The sequence below is a fragment of the Dicentrarchus labrax genome, unplaced genomic scaffold (genome assembly GCF_905237075.1).
Source record: "Dicentrarchus labrax unplaced genomic scaffold, dlabrax2021, whole genome shotgun sequence".
NCBI classification, from domain to species: Eukaryota; Metazoa; Chordata; class Actinopteri; family Moronidae; genus Dicentrarchus; species Dicentrarchus labrax.
Window position 1 is genome coordinate 11,165,462 of NW_026136706.1, and position 18,820 is coordinate 11,184,281.

The window sequence follows — 18,820 nt, forward strand, 5'->3', positions numbered from 1 at the left end:
GACAAATGTCTTGCTCTGAGCTGAACACTTGTGAGGTATCGAGGTTGCACAGCCTAATATTTGACTGAGCAGTGTTCTGGCAGCAGTAAACCAATGTGCTGGCGTTGTGCTCCCCGCTTACATAACGTTGTGTTTATACGCCCCCGGTAGATCTGACTTATTGGCTGCTTGGGATCTCTGACAATAGATAAAAATAGGATTATTCCCTCCCTTTATGATGGACAACCATCATTCTTTGTTGCCCCAACCTGCCAGTGCTCAGTTTCCCATTATAATATCAATGAGTGAAAACAAAAGGCAACATTAGGCATTCTTAATCCCTTAAAGCTGTTTCATGTAATTTAATAAATAAGCTGCTCCTCTCTCTGCTCCGCTCTCTTACCCCCCACCCACCACTGGGAAATGACTCATGCATATTTCAGCAGTGTGTCTGCCCATTCTGAGTGGAGCTTATCGTGGCTGCATGCAGACGCCAAATCAACCCTCTTTTCCTTTTCCTCTTTCTGTCTCTCCCTCATTCACCCCTCCGACGCCCTGTTCTTCATCACTATTCAGCATTTCAGAACATGGGGAGAAAGAGCGAGAATAGAGATGCACATCTTAGCCTCATGAAAACAAGCTCTGTACACCTTTTCCACTGAAGTATCTGCTTGTTGTTGTTCTCAAACACACACATTTATTAACTTCAACTGGAGGAAAAAGTTTGTAGAGTCAAAGTCATTGAAAGACATGGCATAGATCAATCGCTGTTCAATATGCACAAATCTAATGAGTAAAACCTTTGAGGGTGATTGTGTTTTCTAACTCTGAGGATATTCCCACATTCAGTAAAGTCATTAACAAACATAACAACAGTCTTCCTTGCATGGTTTCCCCTTGCGGGCCAATTGAAACAGGTCTATTTACTTTCCAAACAGAGCAGGTAAAAAATAATCAAAGGGCACCTTGCACTGAAGGCTGGGCATGACCAAGACGTATGATCATGTTTACAGTGTGTAAACATCTGTTTACAGCTTTCCAGTGTACTGGAGATGCCTAGGATGCGGACCTACAGGGAAATGCATTCTAGAGATCGGGGAGACTGGGCACAATTACTTAATTGATTGAAGCGTCTCAGTCTTTCCCTGTAATTTTCACTTTAATTAAAACTACTCCCAGGCAACTATGATAATCACACAAAAGTGTGCCCTTAGCGAGGAACTGACGGTCCAGCATTGCTAATGAACCCTTACAGTACCCAGACCGACATCTAAATCCTTCCTATACCTTTTACCATAAGCAGAGTGTCTTTCAAATGCAAGCACAAGAAGGCACAGAGAAGCAAAGATGTAGCATTAGTGCATATGTGTCCATTAACAAACAATAGTTTCTCTTGTAAAGTGTTGTAAAAAAGAGAAGGAATGCTGTCAATTTTTATTATTTTTATTTTATTCTATTATGTTTTAAACTATATTTAAGTTTGAGTTGCCGCTGCAAAATGCAACTTGGGTACGACATACAAATAAAAACTGGATACTATGTTGTTTTGGGTGTGTATGCAGAACAGAGGTTTTCAGACTGTGAGGCGTACCTCCCCCGGGGAACACAGGAGAGTTGAAGGGGCGGCCTGAAGTGCGAGACATGAGACAAAGATACTGAGGGAGGTGAAAGGGACGGGTGCATGCCTGTGTTCTAAAAACAACAGGAAGGTAGTTGAAGAATTGTAGTCTGGTCCCCTAATTTGGCACATTCTCCAACAAAGTCAGTAGTTGGAGCTGCAGCAGCTGTGACACTCTGCTCATGGAGGCATTAAGGTACTTAAAAAGCATTAACACCAGATTTGCATCAAATATCTCTTCTTAAATTCTTTCCTGAGTCATAACTCACTGATATATGAACATACAAATATGATTCACATATTTTTAGATTAGGTGTGAATCACACTTTCCTGGGATAATATTATCTAGGATGTCCATCAAGAATAAACATTTATAAATCCGGTTAGAAATCATAGAAAAAAGACCATTCTAATTCTAACATTTCCACGATAATCTATAATGTTTTAAAGGTTGTTTTGAATTTAAATACACCAAATGAAACCAGTGACAGTTGTTTGTACACTGATGGGTACAGTGCAAAGAGGAGCTGTTAAAAAACAATTTGGCATTATTTTTATAGTGCCAATTGCTAAAATGTAAACAAACATACTAAAACATGAGGTTCAAGTTGCAGCCCACAGCTTAGTTTCGATTCCATGGTAACATTACACTTTTCGTTTACATCCCTCAAAAAACCTTAATTTGTGTTAACTGTTGTTCCAAGAATGTTTTAGCATGTGTCTTCACCACAGTTCTAATATCCTGGAACACTGTATCCATTCATACACAAATATTTGCCCTGTGTCAAAAACCTGTGGACATATAGACAAAAAAGTTAAAGATGCATCTGTGAGAGGTGCATAGTTGTCTCAATTTCCTAAAGGGATTACAGTGTCTTGCTCAAGGACACATCAGAATTGTTGTTGGGATTGCCATAGTGTCCTGTGTTGTAATGTTGGCAGATCACCTCTGTGTACTTGTGGATAACCTTCCTCTTCTACAAACCCACTCACCTTCCTCTCTTTACAAGAGTTGTTTACTGGCTTTTGATAAAAACTCATCCATAAATATACACCTCAATTTCCACTTCACCTTCAATTTCATATCATACAACCAGCCATATTCCTGACAAACTCATCATCAGCTAATCATGTTGGAGCAGTTACTGCATATGAAATTATTTTAAGATGTGCATTGGCCAGGACGGACTGACAGCAGTTTATAGGCGGAACTAGAACCAGTGTGCAACTCTGATAGGCAGCTACATGGTGTGCTGCTGTATCGGCCTGATACCAGGCTGTGTCTAATATGGTGGGGATTGACTTCCTCTTGCTGGCTTCCAGGTAGTGAGGGGGATTTAAACTATTTTACCTCCCCAGATCTTCACAACTTCCCTCAGGCCCTCTCACCTCGGTGCCTTAAATATTAATGGTAAATCGGAGGATAGTGGATGAGTGAGGAGGGGAGAGGGCTGACAGCTTAATCATGGAGGCAGCAGCCTCCCTCTCTCCTCTTTCCTAACGCTGTGGGCGGCTGTCACCACGACCTACATGATGTAATCACCTCCATAACCCTGATATGGGCCACCAAGGGCCTTGCAGGGAGAGATAGAGAGACAGAGAAAGGGCGGGAGGGGGGACCTTAGGGATCTTCCAGCAGAGGATCATTTAAAGTCAAAACCCACAGAGAGTAACTATAGAGTCATAAGGATAGTTGAGGATGGAGGAGACGCTGCATAGCTCCAAAAATAAAGGCTTGACCCCTCTACTTCCTGGCACAAATTTGTACATTTTACTATCTATGACCACAACTCTCCGACACTTAAACACAACCTAAACATAGAGGGAAAGCTATCATGGCATGTCATGGCACACTAGCTTAGTAATTACTATTCTGTAAGCATCAACTAGATCACTTTTAATACTGAAAGAATTCTAAACAGATATCAGAGACTTCTGATTGGATGTGATTATTTAATTACTTATTAATTAATACTAGAGAACTGTCATGATAGATAACAATTTATAAGATATGACACAGCTCAAACTTGAAATCACAAGCAGTTACCTCATTAAATAAAGAACTTTATACTTGACATTTTGAAAGACGCTACATAAAAGAAGGTTAAAGCCCCAGGCATTATCCTGACAATATACCACAGATGGGTAACCCCCATATCCTGGGAAAATGGGGAGTTAAACATAGCCAAACACAGACTGAACACAGTCAGAGTAAGAGCATCCCACACACTGGGATAGGGTCTGCATTGATCCTGTAATTTGTCTCCATCTCGAATTGGGTTGTGCCGTATTTATTTTTAAAGTATGGAGACAAAATGGAGATGAACAGAGTCAGCCAATTCTGCCTTTGTTGCTCACTATATAACAAGAAGACATTTTCAATCATTCCTTCAGGTATTCTGACAGCACAGAGAGGGAAAGGTTTTGATGCAACATGAAGGTTTTGATATGAGGATGTTACAGTTTGTTGTCAGCACATCTATATTTCATTATGCCAATACCTTCAGTTTGGCACTTGCCGCTGTTTCCAAAGTTTTGATTTTCAGCTGGACAAGATACAGCTGCAGAGCTGGAGGCACTTACTGCCAGAACAAAATGGGAATACCCCTTTTGGGTAGTTGACTGGCAAAAATACAGAATAAGGTATAGTACATTCAGTCATTGTTTCTCTAGTAACTGAAAGGCAACTGGAGGTAAAATGGAGACTTGAACATTAAGTTTTTGCAGTAGAAATTGTTTTTTTAACTCTTTTAAACTTTTTTTAACGCTATACTCTCCTGAAGATGGAAAACTGGAGGGACGGCAGATTGACATGTTTTTATTTTTTGACTATGGCCAGTTAAGGTGGTGGTCAATCTACAATTAATATGCATACAATATAATCAAAATATTTATATTAAACGTTGCAGTTTGCTTTATGATCAGGGGGTGGACTGATGGCCCTAAGGAGACACAAACAGGATTGATAAAGGATTGTTCAGGGAAGACTGAACAGCACAAGAGACGCTTCCTTAGAGACCATTGCTCACTATCTGTCTTCAGGTACAGTATATCTCATGTGGAGGCTGAACAAAAACAAGGATGTGAATATGAAACAGACCACTGATACGTGTTCTGACCTGTTAAAATCAATATAATTGAACTCATTGATGCAGCACTGGCCATGCATTTTTAAAAAGGCACACTGGACAGTGAGGCCGAAGGCAAGAATCGTGAGCCGAGTAGCCCTTCTTACCCCGTTTATAGGATATGTCTTCCATCCAAGCTCTCCAAGCACAGACGTTGTATCCAGCAGCACAACTGAAATGGGAAAAAAAAAGGGAGAGGGGAAAATACAACCATTAGCGATCTGTCAACACACAAAAAAGTCCTATTTTCACACTGCAAATTGAAATATCAGTCATAAACGTGTTCATTTAGACATTTTTTATATTAACAGAAATGACTTTCTCGGATGAATATTTATGAGCCTAGCGGCGTATACAGTGGGAGCAACATTTTTGCCACTTGCAACACAATTTGGGGACTGATGGATTGCAGTCAGATTGCTGTCAACAGTCCATTCCCTTCCCAGTCATCCCTTCCTCTCATCCACAGCTTTACTTCAATCTCACTCACAACAATATGCTCTTCTGCCTATGACCGAGACAGTTCACAGATGGATCTGTCCTCAACCCTTCCTAAGCCATGAGAATGTGTTTCATTATACCAAATATTAATTAATGTCTTGCTATGGTTTTTCTGTATGTAAATAAGCGCATTTGTATTGCCTTTTCCCAGAGTTTAATATAAAATACAATGATATTAATCTTGGGATAACATAATAATATCATTGTCAGTTGAATCTAACCTTCCAGGTAGTGTTAAAGCGAGGCAATATTACCCTGGAAAATATTGCCATTCTTGACAATATTTTGTCTCGCTCTCAAGGACAGTAGATTTAATAATTCAGGAGGAAAGTGTCTCTCCCAGCGACAAGTGATTTACAGTGAAAAGGAGCAGATATGGCTGCCTGAATTTACCTTCAGTGTGATGCCATCGACATCACTGAATTAAAAAAATAAAGTTTTTACCTACACTTGTGACAACATTAGGGAATACACAGTAGACAAAGATCCAGTCGCATTTTCAAAATCTATAAATATTACATGGAGCTCGTCCAGTCACCTTGTCAAATGTGCCAAATGCACAGTATGTGTGACAATACAGTTATGTCCTAATTGTGTGTGGAAAACAATTGGTATTCAGTGTGAGAGCGATAACTGGCAGAAAAACAACAACACCAGACCCAAGAGGCTTGTTTAAAGCCAGTAATTTCTCTCACATGCTATAAGTCATCATTGTTGAATCTCATCATCTGTACCCAAAAATGTCATCTTCAAACTTGTCCTTGAGTAGCCATTGACTTAGATCTCAAATGTTAAGCTGTGAATCGCACGTGCTTAATACAGACACTGATTTCTCACAAATTGTAGTGTAATGTTCTTCTATGTGGATTACGACTGAGTTTTAAGTGTCAGTCAGTCATGAATGTCCATTTAGAGATCTGTAAGTGGTCCTTGGGGGGGGGCTCATTATGACAACACAAATCTCTATCGGTGACAATTCTTCCTGAATAAATCTCCATTAACATAATTGCTCAGGGAAAGCTGGTTATTACAACTAAATGTATATCAAAGGATGTAGTAGTTCCAAAGCTGGTACCTTTATTTGCAAATTACAATGTGAAGGCAAAAGAAAAGTGATATTTGTATCTGTGAATGTACTCTAAAAAGATCAAGGCAAGCAGAAAGGAAGAAGGGACATTTTAAAATCTGTCTGTTCCCCAGTTATGAGCCAGTACACCTCTGATGGAGCCTGGTTGGCAGAGATTGTCCAAGCATCTGCTCACCGAGGTTTTCATTGTGTGAGCGTGTATGTGTCTGTCAAACACAACTAAATGCTTCTCTACTTCCCCTCATCTCCGAGAGACCTGGTATGGGACACACTGTGGTGACAAAACACCTGTTTTGGATCGAGCCAAACGGCTGTATCACAACATCCAAGAGTTAAGAAAACCATCCAGGATATGGGACCTGTGTGTTGTCTGAGTCAACAAATACAACACAGGCAAAAGATACAGGCTGATGCTCGCAGTGCCGGTTTGGTTGTAGAGAAGACAAATGTATACAGAGAAAGAGAAAATAAGATTCCTCCTTATTCTGTCACTTTGTGTCTCTGTATGGGCGAGGTGCTCTGTAACAAATATTGTATATTTTATCATAATAACTGCTGCATGATGTACAAAATATCCTTCTCTAAAATGCAATATAACCTATTTGTATATCAACAAGAGAAAAAACGTCTTTAGATTGAACTGCGACTGTTATATCTCTAATGCATTACAAGAGCAATTATAAAACATCATAATGGACTCATATTGGATTTATAATAACATATTCATTTTGATCATTATATTCTAAAATATCATGCAATTGCTGCTGCCATAGCTGTAATGTAAATGTTGTTTCTAATTGTAGGATACAGGGACTCACATAGGTATTTTCATTGAGTTGCTCAACAGCAAAATGAGGATTTGTTGAAGCTCATTATAATTTTTAAATCCATAAGAAATATTCAAATTAAGTAGTGTCTTAAAGCAGTATTAATTTACTTTTACTTTTTGGCCACTGGTGGCAGCGGACCGAACTGTAAACACTGCATTCACATATCACCAATTTAGTTAATGTGGTAAACTTGTTAGCAAACAGTCGCTATTGCCTATTTACACATCCAGCAAATATGGAGCGACATCAGCATTCATTTACAGTTATGTTTCTTGCCACTCACTGAACATAAGTCTAATATTGACTCTCCTTGTAGCTCTGTTTTATGGTCAACTCTTGAGGAAAGATTCTGGCTCATTAGCCCGAAAATGCTCCACTACATTCACCATCAAGACACTAACTTTGTCTGCCGTTTGCTGGTAAGGTAGTGTAAAGTGGGTTTCTTAGAGCTTGTACACGGGCTAATAAAATCAAATAAATTTAATAAAAACCAAAACAATGAGCTGAAGGATGCTTAAAAGGTCTGAAGAGCTGAGGTGACCCGCAGAGCTGGGCAACAATTATCAGTTCATCTCAACAAGAGACATATTTCAAAATTACATTGTTAATGTTAAACATATATTAGTGAAGCTTTAATTTCATTTACAATTTTAATCTGTGCAATATTTAATATGTTTGACTAAACTTTAATGTTCAGTCCTAATTTTACTATTTATACACACAATTGTACACACTCTAGTCTCATCAACTACTGACATATTTAAGGAGAGGAAAAAGCAATGCAGTGCTGAGGTCATGTTACTGAAGTGGGAGCTCCTAGTGTGTTTTTAAGGGAGAAGGAAATACATTTTCCCTTAGATTTCAAGGTAACATTATAGAAATGTCATCTGTAAAAATCCATACTATACATGACTGTTGCACAGCTGGTGATTGGTAAAATAAGATTCCCTGAGCGGAAAGGGAGGACACAGCTAAAGACACGCTCATACTTTGCAGCAAAAAGTAAAAGACAAGTTCACATACTCATAACATAACTATGAGTATGCTAGACCAATATCAATGTTGATCAATACCACTATCTTTTGATTAATGTATCCGATGAATTGTTATTATATTGTGATAATGTATACATTTTCAGGATGCATTTTGCCAAGAATATTATTGCTTTTAGGGTCGACCTCTGAAACAACATTTAGACAATCATGGGACAAAACTGCACTGAATGCCACAGAGAGTACCCTGAATGATTCAATTACCTGCGAATCCCAAAACTGCCATGAGCTTTCTGCGCATCACTAACCCCATCAGTACGACAAACATAAAATATTTCCTCCCCTTATTCTTAGCTGAGAAGTTTCAGTAAGTTTCAGTAGGTGGTGCTACCAGTTCTTCTTCTCATTATTCCAGGCAAAATGAAAATCTTAAGTACATCCACTCATGAACACCAGATTATATTTAATACTAAAGACTAAACTAACCTTTTAAGAACAGCTAATGCAAAGCATTTAATGAATCCTATCAGTCTAAGATACATTTGAAAAAATGGACATTGATTTATATGCAAATGCAGCAGATTAGTCTATTGATTGACCATCATGTACATCGCAGCAAGGGAATGCTTCATGCTGATCCTTTCATACTCGTCTCCCAAACTAGCTTAGTTTAATATTTCCTCCATGTTGGCTGGTTTTAAATCAGTTCCAGTGTCTCTGTGTGAATTTTTCTGCCCACCAATGCTGGATGTGTAACATGTTAGAGCCAGTACCAGGCTGGAGGACTAGCTGGCAATGCCAATGGTGTTAATGGACACCATTAGACTACTGTGGGCAGGTAAGCAGCACAATCCCTGGAGGACGGCCTAATCACTGAGAGCCGGCCTTGTCGCTCACTGCAGTGAGCCATTTCACACTTCACTTTGCCATAAATAAAGAACAGCTGATGTACATTAGGAGCCAATGTGGAAATGTATCCAGCAGAGAACATTGCACTGTTGGGTCAAAACACTGTGTTTCTAACTTTATATGAGCTAAGAAAAATAGCCCTGATGAAGAGGTTTTATGAAACTTTTGCAAAGCACCATATCAAAGTGTGACAGTACAGAGGTTTGCTTGATTTGTGCAAAAGACCAAACATTCTTTGAAATGAAACACCTCTAGTGTTCTGATTACTGTTTTGAACTGACATTACAGCAGTTAGTTACAGGTATGACCTGACAAAGGCAGAACAGACAGAAATCACCACCAACCAAAATGTCGCTGTGTTTGTGTTATAAAAGTTATAGTCACCATTTATTCATTTAAAATTGTAAAGTACAAGATTGTTATAATACAAAATGTAGTTACAAGGTTTCCAGAAGACAACAGTTGTGTGTATGTGTGTGTTCATGTATGCATGTTAGTACATGTTTGCATGTGTGTGCACATTTACTGTGTTCTGGTTTGGGTAAATGTCTACTGAGCAGCGTACCTGCCAGTGTGCACTAAAACTGCCTGCGTGTGCATATCTATCCATCCTCCCTCTCTCTCTCTCTCTCTCTCTCTCTCTCTCTCTCTCTTTCTCTCTCTCTCTCTCTCGCCATAGAGTTATCTTTCAGCGAAGCACCCACAGACCCTGCCTGGAGCTGAGGGTCCTTCGGGACTTCCACTGCTCAGATATAAATAGAACATGAGCTGGCCAGCTCATAAATATATGGAGCTCCAGTAGAATGATGACATCTCCTGTCTGGCCTACAACCCTCACAGGCCACACAAACACCTCAAAATAACTACAGCCCTAACAACAAACCCAAAGGCAGTATCATACAGTGTTACTTCATGTAAATTGGGAGCAGTTTGAGTACTCAGACAACAATGATACTGGATACAGCATTTAAACTTACAAAAAGGAAAGAAAAGTGTCATGAATTAAGAACCAAGTGTGGCTTTTAAAACATTTAATATTATGGATGATGTGGTACATTATATACATTTTTAAAGTTCCATAAAGGTTAAATGTGGAGATGTTTGAGCATGGCATAATATGACAGTAAATCTTTCTAACCAAGTTGCACTGGTTTCTGTTGTGGTAAAAGATTAAAATTAAATTTTATTTGTATGCAGTAGAAATGTTCTTTTTCCCAAGACTATTGTGGTTCAAAAAGCAAAGCAAGCCTCAGTTCCAAGCAAAAACAAAACCTTTTAGTTTGCAAGCTCATACATTCCCATTCCGGTATCCAGCAAGTCTTGTTCAATGACAAACAACAAACATTTGATGAACAGAGACTTGAGAAAATTGATTTTGGTGAGTATTTCAGTGAGGTTCTCACATTGTCATTTAGTGGCGTAAACACAGTGCTGGGCTTTCAACAGATGAGGAGATGATATGCTGTGAAATGGAAATCTGTCCATAGCTGAGGCAACCTGACAGGCATGACAGGATTTTCAACACATCTCCACACTCCACCAAGATCAAACATTCAACGACATAATAAATACCAGCAAAGCAAATCTTCAAATGTGGTTGATTAGATCTGATATATACTGTAAGTGTTTTTAAATGAGAGATTAGTGAAGGGAATTCTTGCCAATAATGTGCAATTTAGCCATTCAACACTGGGTCAAGTACTGTTGCTACAATGTTAAGTATAAGCATGTTGTTGTAGCTAGAAGAGCCCACAGAGTGCAACAGCAGTGTTTTGGACATATCTCATTCAAAAAAACACTTACTTGCAGATAACTGACAATATCCCCATAACATTACATTTGGAAGTTTATACTATGATTTTCTACTAAATACATTGAATACACAAAAGCTCCCTGTCATTTTTGGAAGTCATCATGTGATATCACGGTCGAAGTTCAACTTTGGTGAACTTTGACCAGCAAAAAAGGACTGTGTGTGCGATGGTCACTCCAGCATTTGAGGGTTTCATAAGTCATTGGTGTTGCATTCAATTACTTAAAAGCCCTGCAGACCTACACAGGTGTTTTCACTTATTTGGACTAATAAGACCTATGCTCAGGTTGGAGTTGGTTGGAGAATGATGCTGAGCTCACCAAACTCTGTGAACAAACAATGATGATAAAAAGCTAAAAAACAAAGCTAAAAAGAATATTATCAACATGTCAATAAAACTCAGTCTATGCACATCCACAAAATCCTAAAAAGAGTTCTAATTAGGCAAAACAAGTGAAAACATCAGAGTGGGTGGTGTTTAATGCCCTTAACTCAAAATAGTTTCAAGTGTCTGCAAATTGATTCACTTAACATACTGGGAAAGGGTTCCCCTTGGCTTTGTGTGAAGAGGGAGTTACACGTGGGGAATGCGCTATCTGGACACAAGTCAGGGCTTGATCACCACAGGCTGGGTCACCCAGATGAGTGTGTCTGATGTTAAGACCCAAAACACCTGATGACCCCAGATTCAACAATGACGATGTGTCCAGGTTGCAGCACATGGTGTATCAAAAAATGAAAGCCTAAATTGCAGAATATCAGCCTGAAACCTGCATGTGTTACATACTGAACACAGATAATATATTGCATGTAAGTAAGCACAACTCGTTGTTAATTTGCTAAGATATGCAACAGTACCAGCACGGTCTATTCAATATCAAAGCTAATTCAATAAATTACATTTTAAAATTAAACAGCATTCACTGAGGCATATGCGCATTCATGACTTTGATAGTTATTTTCCTCAAAAGTGAATCCTGTTCACCAGGTGGCCATAAAGCTTGCATGCAATAAAACTCAACAATCATTATCTTAATGCAGGAATGCCTTTGAGGAAGCCAAGCTCTTTCTAAATTAACTGTCTCCAGCCTGGAGTCATCTAGGTCTCTAGGTAGGGAACCTTTGTGGAAAGACCTTTTATTACAAGTAGCAGCATGTGCTCAACTAATAAGGTACAAACTTAGATAACTTTCACATGGACAAAACGACATTTTACAGACCTGTTGTAGCTTATGTATACAACTGTACAAATATGGACAAAAATCTTGGTATCTCCAGTGTTAAAAATAATATTAAATTGTTTGTTCGAAGTAGTAGTTTCAGAGTAAATGGAAATGCATGAATACTGAAAGTAAGTGTCCACAAAGTACTGACATGCGCACATACACAAACACACATTGTGGCTTGCATGTCAAAGGTGCAGAGTTAACATTTTTTGTGGCTGCTCTGGGTTGGCTGATTGATTGATTTTCCTTGACAGCACACTGCTGGTGAATATCTCCTTCATCTACAGCAGTGAGGGTAATCTTGGTGCCCTGCGGGTGGTACTAGTGAGAGCAAAAGCTTTTATCAGCCCTTCACATAAATCAATGCAAAGAGTTATTGTGATGATGACTTCATAGCTTTTGAGTCTTGCAATCTGTAACTGTAATCAGCCCCACCAACAGTTTTCTTCCATATTTTGCTGAATGGCTTCACACTTTGTAAGATCAGGCATGTCTCAGTGAGATGCATTTGACCAACAAAAATAACATTCACATGTGGTGCTTTCATTTCACTCATCCATTTTTGAAGGATGGATTGCTTTCTTGATTTTTCACAGCTGAATATCTCTGTCAGGAAAAACAATCTGAACATTGTCAGAAGTATGGAACAAAGACATCATCTCCCAATTTACTGGGTATGAGCAATCTTCTGCTCGGGGAAAATTCTACAAGGGCTCAAAAAATCAGGTTAGTAAATGAGATTTGTGAATGTTCATTATAATAAATATAGCTGCTGCCAACTTCACAAGGGAGGGAAACGGAGAAAAAAGTGAAAGAAAAGTAAAGATTATGGGAAGAGATCTATTGATGGGGAAAACAGGCTTGTTCAAACCTGGCAGTGAGTGAGTAGAGCTTTGTTAATAACTGTCTGCAATCCCAGCTGGGTTGATGTGAGGGATTGTCTGATATGTTGCTGTGAGGGGAGGCACACAAGCGAGAGGCAAAAGGTGATTGGTTTTTATTGTTCTCCTAACAGCTGACATCTCGCCCAATTTTGTTTGTGAAATCCCCAATCTTGGAGTTCTGTTTGTCTCTGGTCAGAAGCATCAAACTACACTAAAACACTACTGTGTGAAGGTGCTCGGTTTTGTCCCCAGCCTACCAAATAACATAGTGTATACTGTAGCTGAGCAGGGAAAACTGTGTGTTTACCAGTTTTCCTTTTCATGGTCATATGGTGCCTGGATCTCCACGTGAATTGGGCAGAAAGGTTGGACAGACACTTGCATTCATTCCCCTGCACATATTGAGTCTCCTCAATAATCATGCAGTGCCAACACTGAATTGTCCCCTACAATCAATCCCACGAAGCCATTGAGCCATGCTACACAGCAGGAAATTAATTTGGCAAATGTGAAAGTAATACATTGAGAAGCTAGTGCGATGTAGCAAGGTGAGAAAAATGTATGCCTCAGCACCTAATGAGATACTTTTCTTTGTCATCTGAGTTATTATTGGTTTTTCTATTCAGAGCTGCACCGTTCTGTGGTAGAAAACGACTGCAATTGTGCTACTGAGGTCCCAGACCAGTCAATATGAAAGACTAAAGTACAATAGAAAGCAGACATCAGTTCAATCATTCAATCTGTGGCAGAGAAAAACACAGAGTGAGGCAGTTATGTAGCAGCTGTCTAGGAGAACAGGGAGTTGCATCGCTCTTATTGAACTGAGAGAACAATAAAATATAACCTGGGGGGCAGATCCCGCTGTGTCCCGTACAATCAATAAGACTATTTTAAACCTCACTGATGCAGCAGTTGTGTGTGTGTGTGTGTGTGTGTGTGTGTGTGTGCGCGCACGTGGGGCCACAGAGGAACACACACACAAAAGCCATACCCACACACACACTCTCGGATCACATAATAAGACAGGTGGACAGAAAGCTTTTGCAAAATAAGGATCCAGGAGTGTTTCCGTGTGTGTACAATGACACACACACTCACACTGAACACACACCACACACAGACACAGAGGCATGCAGCACAAAACAGATGTGTGCTTGTGTGCATTTAAGCACGCACAAAACCGTGCACGGCTCAGAACCTTTTATTGTGTCTAACACCCACAGCACAGACAACAGATATGCAAGTCTGCACACACACTCTCTGTCACCCACTTAATGATTCAATCTGTGGCTGCTCTACTGTCTACTGTGTCTGTCTCTGCGATTATGTGTATGTGTGTGTGTGTGTGTGTGTGTGTGTGTGTGTGTGAAGTAGAATGTGTAATTAAAGCAGCCTCAGGGTTGTCACTTCAGCAGCTGATTTCCATAAAAACTGTATTTCGTTTTATTATCTGATTCAGTGTTGGGATAAAAACTGAGCTGAGGCAATCCATTGAACTACTAAGAAAACAGTAAACTTTAAATCTGGATTCTGTCATGGTGCATTTCTCTGCGAACAGAATGCGTAATTCGAGACAATTAAGACTAAAATAAGCAATGACATGCACATAAATGTATGAACGGGAATATATATTTGTAATCCAAGTAGATTTTCTCCATATCCAGGGCTACCTTTTCATTTCACAAATAAAAGAGAGGACGAAAAGAGAGATAAAGGCAAATAAGAAATACATTTGACGTTTCAAACTTCTCAGTTTCTGCGCACTTGTGCATGAAAGTCAGTCTCTAATAACTGACGGCATGTTATCAGTTTAACTATTTACATTTTATTGTATCGACTCTTACAGTAATACCAGTGCAGTGTGTATACATAAATGTTTGAAATCAGGGAATGCGTGAAAAAGCACTGCAATAGAAACTAAACTGTCAGCTTATAGGCTAAACAAATTCAGGTATCTCTCAGGAGTGGATCATTAAACTCACCTTGGTTGCAATGGCCGAAGCGAGAGATGACAATTCCAAGAAAGAGTGAAACGAGGAAAAATCTGTTTCCAAAACTCATGTCTGCGGCCACATCTATAGCTTTATCTGAGGTACTTCTAGCCGAGAGGTAACGTAGTCAGAGAAACGCGCGGCTGGATCCTCCACAAGCACCGATCCACTGGTCCTGCTACTTACATTCGGTCCCAGTTGGAGAGAGCTGCTGGTTGAAGGAACAAGAGGAGATCCATCCCTTTTTACCTGGAGGCAGCGGCAGCGGCGGCGATGGCGCGGAACGGAGATATTTTGGATAAAGTCGCACAAATATCTAAAGTGAAATCAAATGTTCAGACGAGGTGAGAAACACCTAGCTCCTAACAACTTTGAAGATGTCCCAGGGACTTCAGTCGCCGATATTGCATTGTTTTAAAGATACACTAAAATGTCCATATCAATCTAGTGCGTCTCCGTGGCGCACAGAGTCGTGACAGACTTTAGAAATCCTTGTTGTTGGAACGCAATGTGCCCTCGGACTACCAGCTCTCTGTCTGCAGCCCGGTCCGCGAGATGGGGACGGCAAACAGAGGAATGATTGGGGATGAAGCGGAGGAGAAACTGAAGCGGCGGCCACAGTGGGAGACTGTGTGCGCATCTGTGCAGGATGCTCGGCACTAGAGGGGGTTAGCTGACAAGGCAATGGCGTGTGTGTGTGTGTGTGTGTGTGTGTGTGTGTATCTCACTGGTTCAAGTGCAGGGCTTCCCAAATTTTTCCACAAGGACCTCAAAATGGTAAAATAGACCCCCTGTTGGTATGTAATGTTACCAGGGTTACACAACATGATATTTGTCATCAGCATCAAGTTTCTTGTACATGTTTTGGTGAAATAATAATACATTAAAATGAATTTAAACTGTACTTGCAGCTTTGAAATCAATGAACAATTAAAACTTCAAACAAATGAGTAGATGCATTCATTCCTGTTTTAACCTTTAATTTTGACTCCTATAATCTCTCTAGTGTCTTTTCAAATGTAGCTTTATGCATTAGACGTGAATTATGTGGATCTGGTACATTGTGGCCTATAGCCATACTTTCAGCCTCCTTTACCAGCAGTTAAAGGGAAAATACATCATACACTTTAGTTTTAAATTAGTAACTATAAACAGTAGACAGACAGACTGTGGTGATGATTTCCTCTGGAGACAAATTCTTGGAAAGTGAATAATGGATAAAAAAAACGACTTATTCCGTTGACAGCATAGTTATTCATTGGGAAATAAGCTTTTTCTAAAATTATATCTGGAAGTCGTTGATACAAATAAACAGCATTCCAGAAGTCCACTGTCAATTACTATAAACTGTCCAATTGATGAATCCCTCACTTCAAGTCATAATGCACAGATTCCCTGCTTCGGGAAACTGATTTGATCACATATAATAATTAAAATTACTTAATTCATTTTATTTTATTTTTTTCCCCCATAACAAGTTTAACTAATTCAACATCTGAAAACTACAACATTTTGAAAATAATGCTGGATATCTTTGCGCCTGAAAAACGTTATATTTTACACATAGTAACAATTCAACCAATAGTATTAATGTGGAATATCCATCTCATGTTCAGCATGTCCGTACAACAAACTTTGTCTCAGAGGAAGTGTAGCTTCATATCCATGCATTTGCAGTGCAACAGTGAGCTGCTCTGCTTGCCAAGCTGCCAATGTCAGCCAAGATTAGGGAAGGTCTTCCTCTCATCTTCATGGACGTCTCATCGAGTGAGTAAGCAAACCCTCCCCAACCTGACCGGGTTAAACAAAGCAACGCTGGCTGCTGTGATGAGACCCAGTCAATCAGGACATAGGAACAGCTTCCTGTCAGCATAGAGGGGGTAAATACATCAACATCACAATCCGTCACCACCACTTAGCTCCCAGCCAATCACCAAACAATTCAGAGAAGCTGCCAACTGACTACTGACTTTGTTACAAACCCTAACACATTGGAGGACGGAGGGTTGTAAGGTAGAATATGTTGACCACAGCGGCCTGTTTGTGTCTATTGTTGCTGGAGGGAGGCTGCACACTCTACAGAAATGGATCAAGCTATTAACGTCACTGTGCAGATGTATTGCAGCTATAAATAGATGGATAAATGTTGTGGTCCCTTCGCAGTGAATGAGGAGGTTATAGAAATTTTAAACTGGTGGCAACAGCGTGTGTAGGGTAGATTTGTCATTGATGGGGACACAGAATTAAATATTCTAGACACTTTCACACTTGCTACTACTTTATTCCTTTATACCTAAACAGCAATATATTACATCTCTGCAAATGTTCGGCTTCTGGCCTGAAATTCTTTATTTTCACTATATTTCATCTGTGGTTATGAGATAGTGTGTACATTAACTTCTTTTTTTCCTACTACAATGATTATTATATCCAATATAAATACACGAGTTAGTACTACTGTACTTCTAATGCTATTACTAGTAATACTACTACTACAAATGCAAAATAGAACATATTGCAAATGATTTAAATCATCTCTCATCCCTGTTGAGGGTGATGACTGAGAATGATGAGCAAAGGGGGCAAAGTGTTGAGAAGAGGTCCACTACTGCCACCCCCCTGCAATGATTTGGTTTCCTTTGCTGTAATGTTGGTCAATGAGGTGTGACTGTAGTGTATAGGGGGCCTAACTGTGAGCTATGATTCCCCGTGTCCAGAGAGAACAAGCTTCGTCCATCTGTACTCATCACAAGCAAAGAGCTGGAACGAGACCACATCAGCACAACTGACAGAGACAATGAGACTTTATAGTGCTAATGGCTTCACTAATGTCCTGTTCACAATGAAGTACCAGCTCATTCAGAAGTGCCCCACACGTGGATTGAATCCAAACTGTTAAAAAACTTAGGCCTACAGGAAATTTCCACTCCAAATTCCTTCAACACTGCCGAGTCTGGGGTCATGTTGTTTGGTGGGCTATTTTTTTTTTGTCATTCTAGCAACATGGCTCTAGGGATGGCAATGAGTTGGTCTATAGGTCAAATATTTAGAGAGCAGGGCTGCCGATGGCTGAACTATAATGCCAGTATCAAAACAAAGAAAAGCCATGCATTATTTTATTCTATTCTAGAGGAAATTCAGGCATATGTTTACAACAGGATTCATGAGAGTTATAGTTCAGGGGCTTGAAACACACTTTTCACAAGGGGAAGCGCTAATATCCTTCCACAGCAGACACACTGACAAGGCTGCCTGCAGATGTGTCAAGACATTTTTTGTTTATCGGTCTTGTGAGCGCAGACATTGGACGATGCTGATAATCTCAAAATGCAAGATAATCGCCGTATCTGCTATTTGATACAGATATTAAAGTTCCCCAGGGAATGAATCCTAATTACTTTTCTGAGTCCATTACTTTGTCATCTAGTGCCACCATGAAGTTTACAACAGCTATTGGATGGATTGTCATGGTACAGATATACATGGTGGATGGTGAAAGTGAAATATTTTCACATCCAGTTGATGGATTGGCACAAAATTTGACTTTGACATTCATTATTCCAAATTGCAAATTGATGAATCCTAATGACTTTAGTGATCTCCCAACTTTTCCTGTAGCACCGTCTTGAGGTTTGGTATAGACATTCATGAATGGATGAATTAGAGTAACTTTGGTCATCCTATGATTTTTCCTTAAGATCCATCAGTCAAAACTCAAAATTTGAAATGTCCTGTGTGTAACATTTAGGCGGATCTATTGGCAGAAATTTAATATAATGTTCATAACTATGTTTTCATTAGTGTATAATCACCTGAAAATAAAAAACAAACCGTTTATATGTAAAGATGAGCTGTCTTTTAA

General features: G+C 39.5%; 1 protein-coding gene across 1 annotated transcript in view; it reads right to left on the reverse strand.

Moving 5' to 3' along the window:
* epha6 (eph receptor A6) overlaps positions 1–15,660 on the reverse strand; it is a 162,299-nt gene extending 146,639 nt beyond the window's left edge. Inside the window, exons 1-2 of the mRNA XM_051403099.1 lie at positions 14,950–15,660; positions 4,833–4,897 (exon numbers count right to left, since the gene is read on the reverse strand). Coding sequence (XP_051259059.1) covers positions 4,833–4,897; positions 14,950–15,028 — 144 coding nt within the window. The 5' untranslated portion in view covers positions 15,029–15,660. The remainder of the gene's footprint in view (positions 1–4,832; positions 4,898–14,949) is intronic.
* Positions 15,661–18,820: the final 3,160 nt, after the last annotated feature.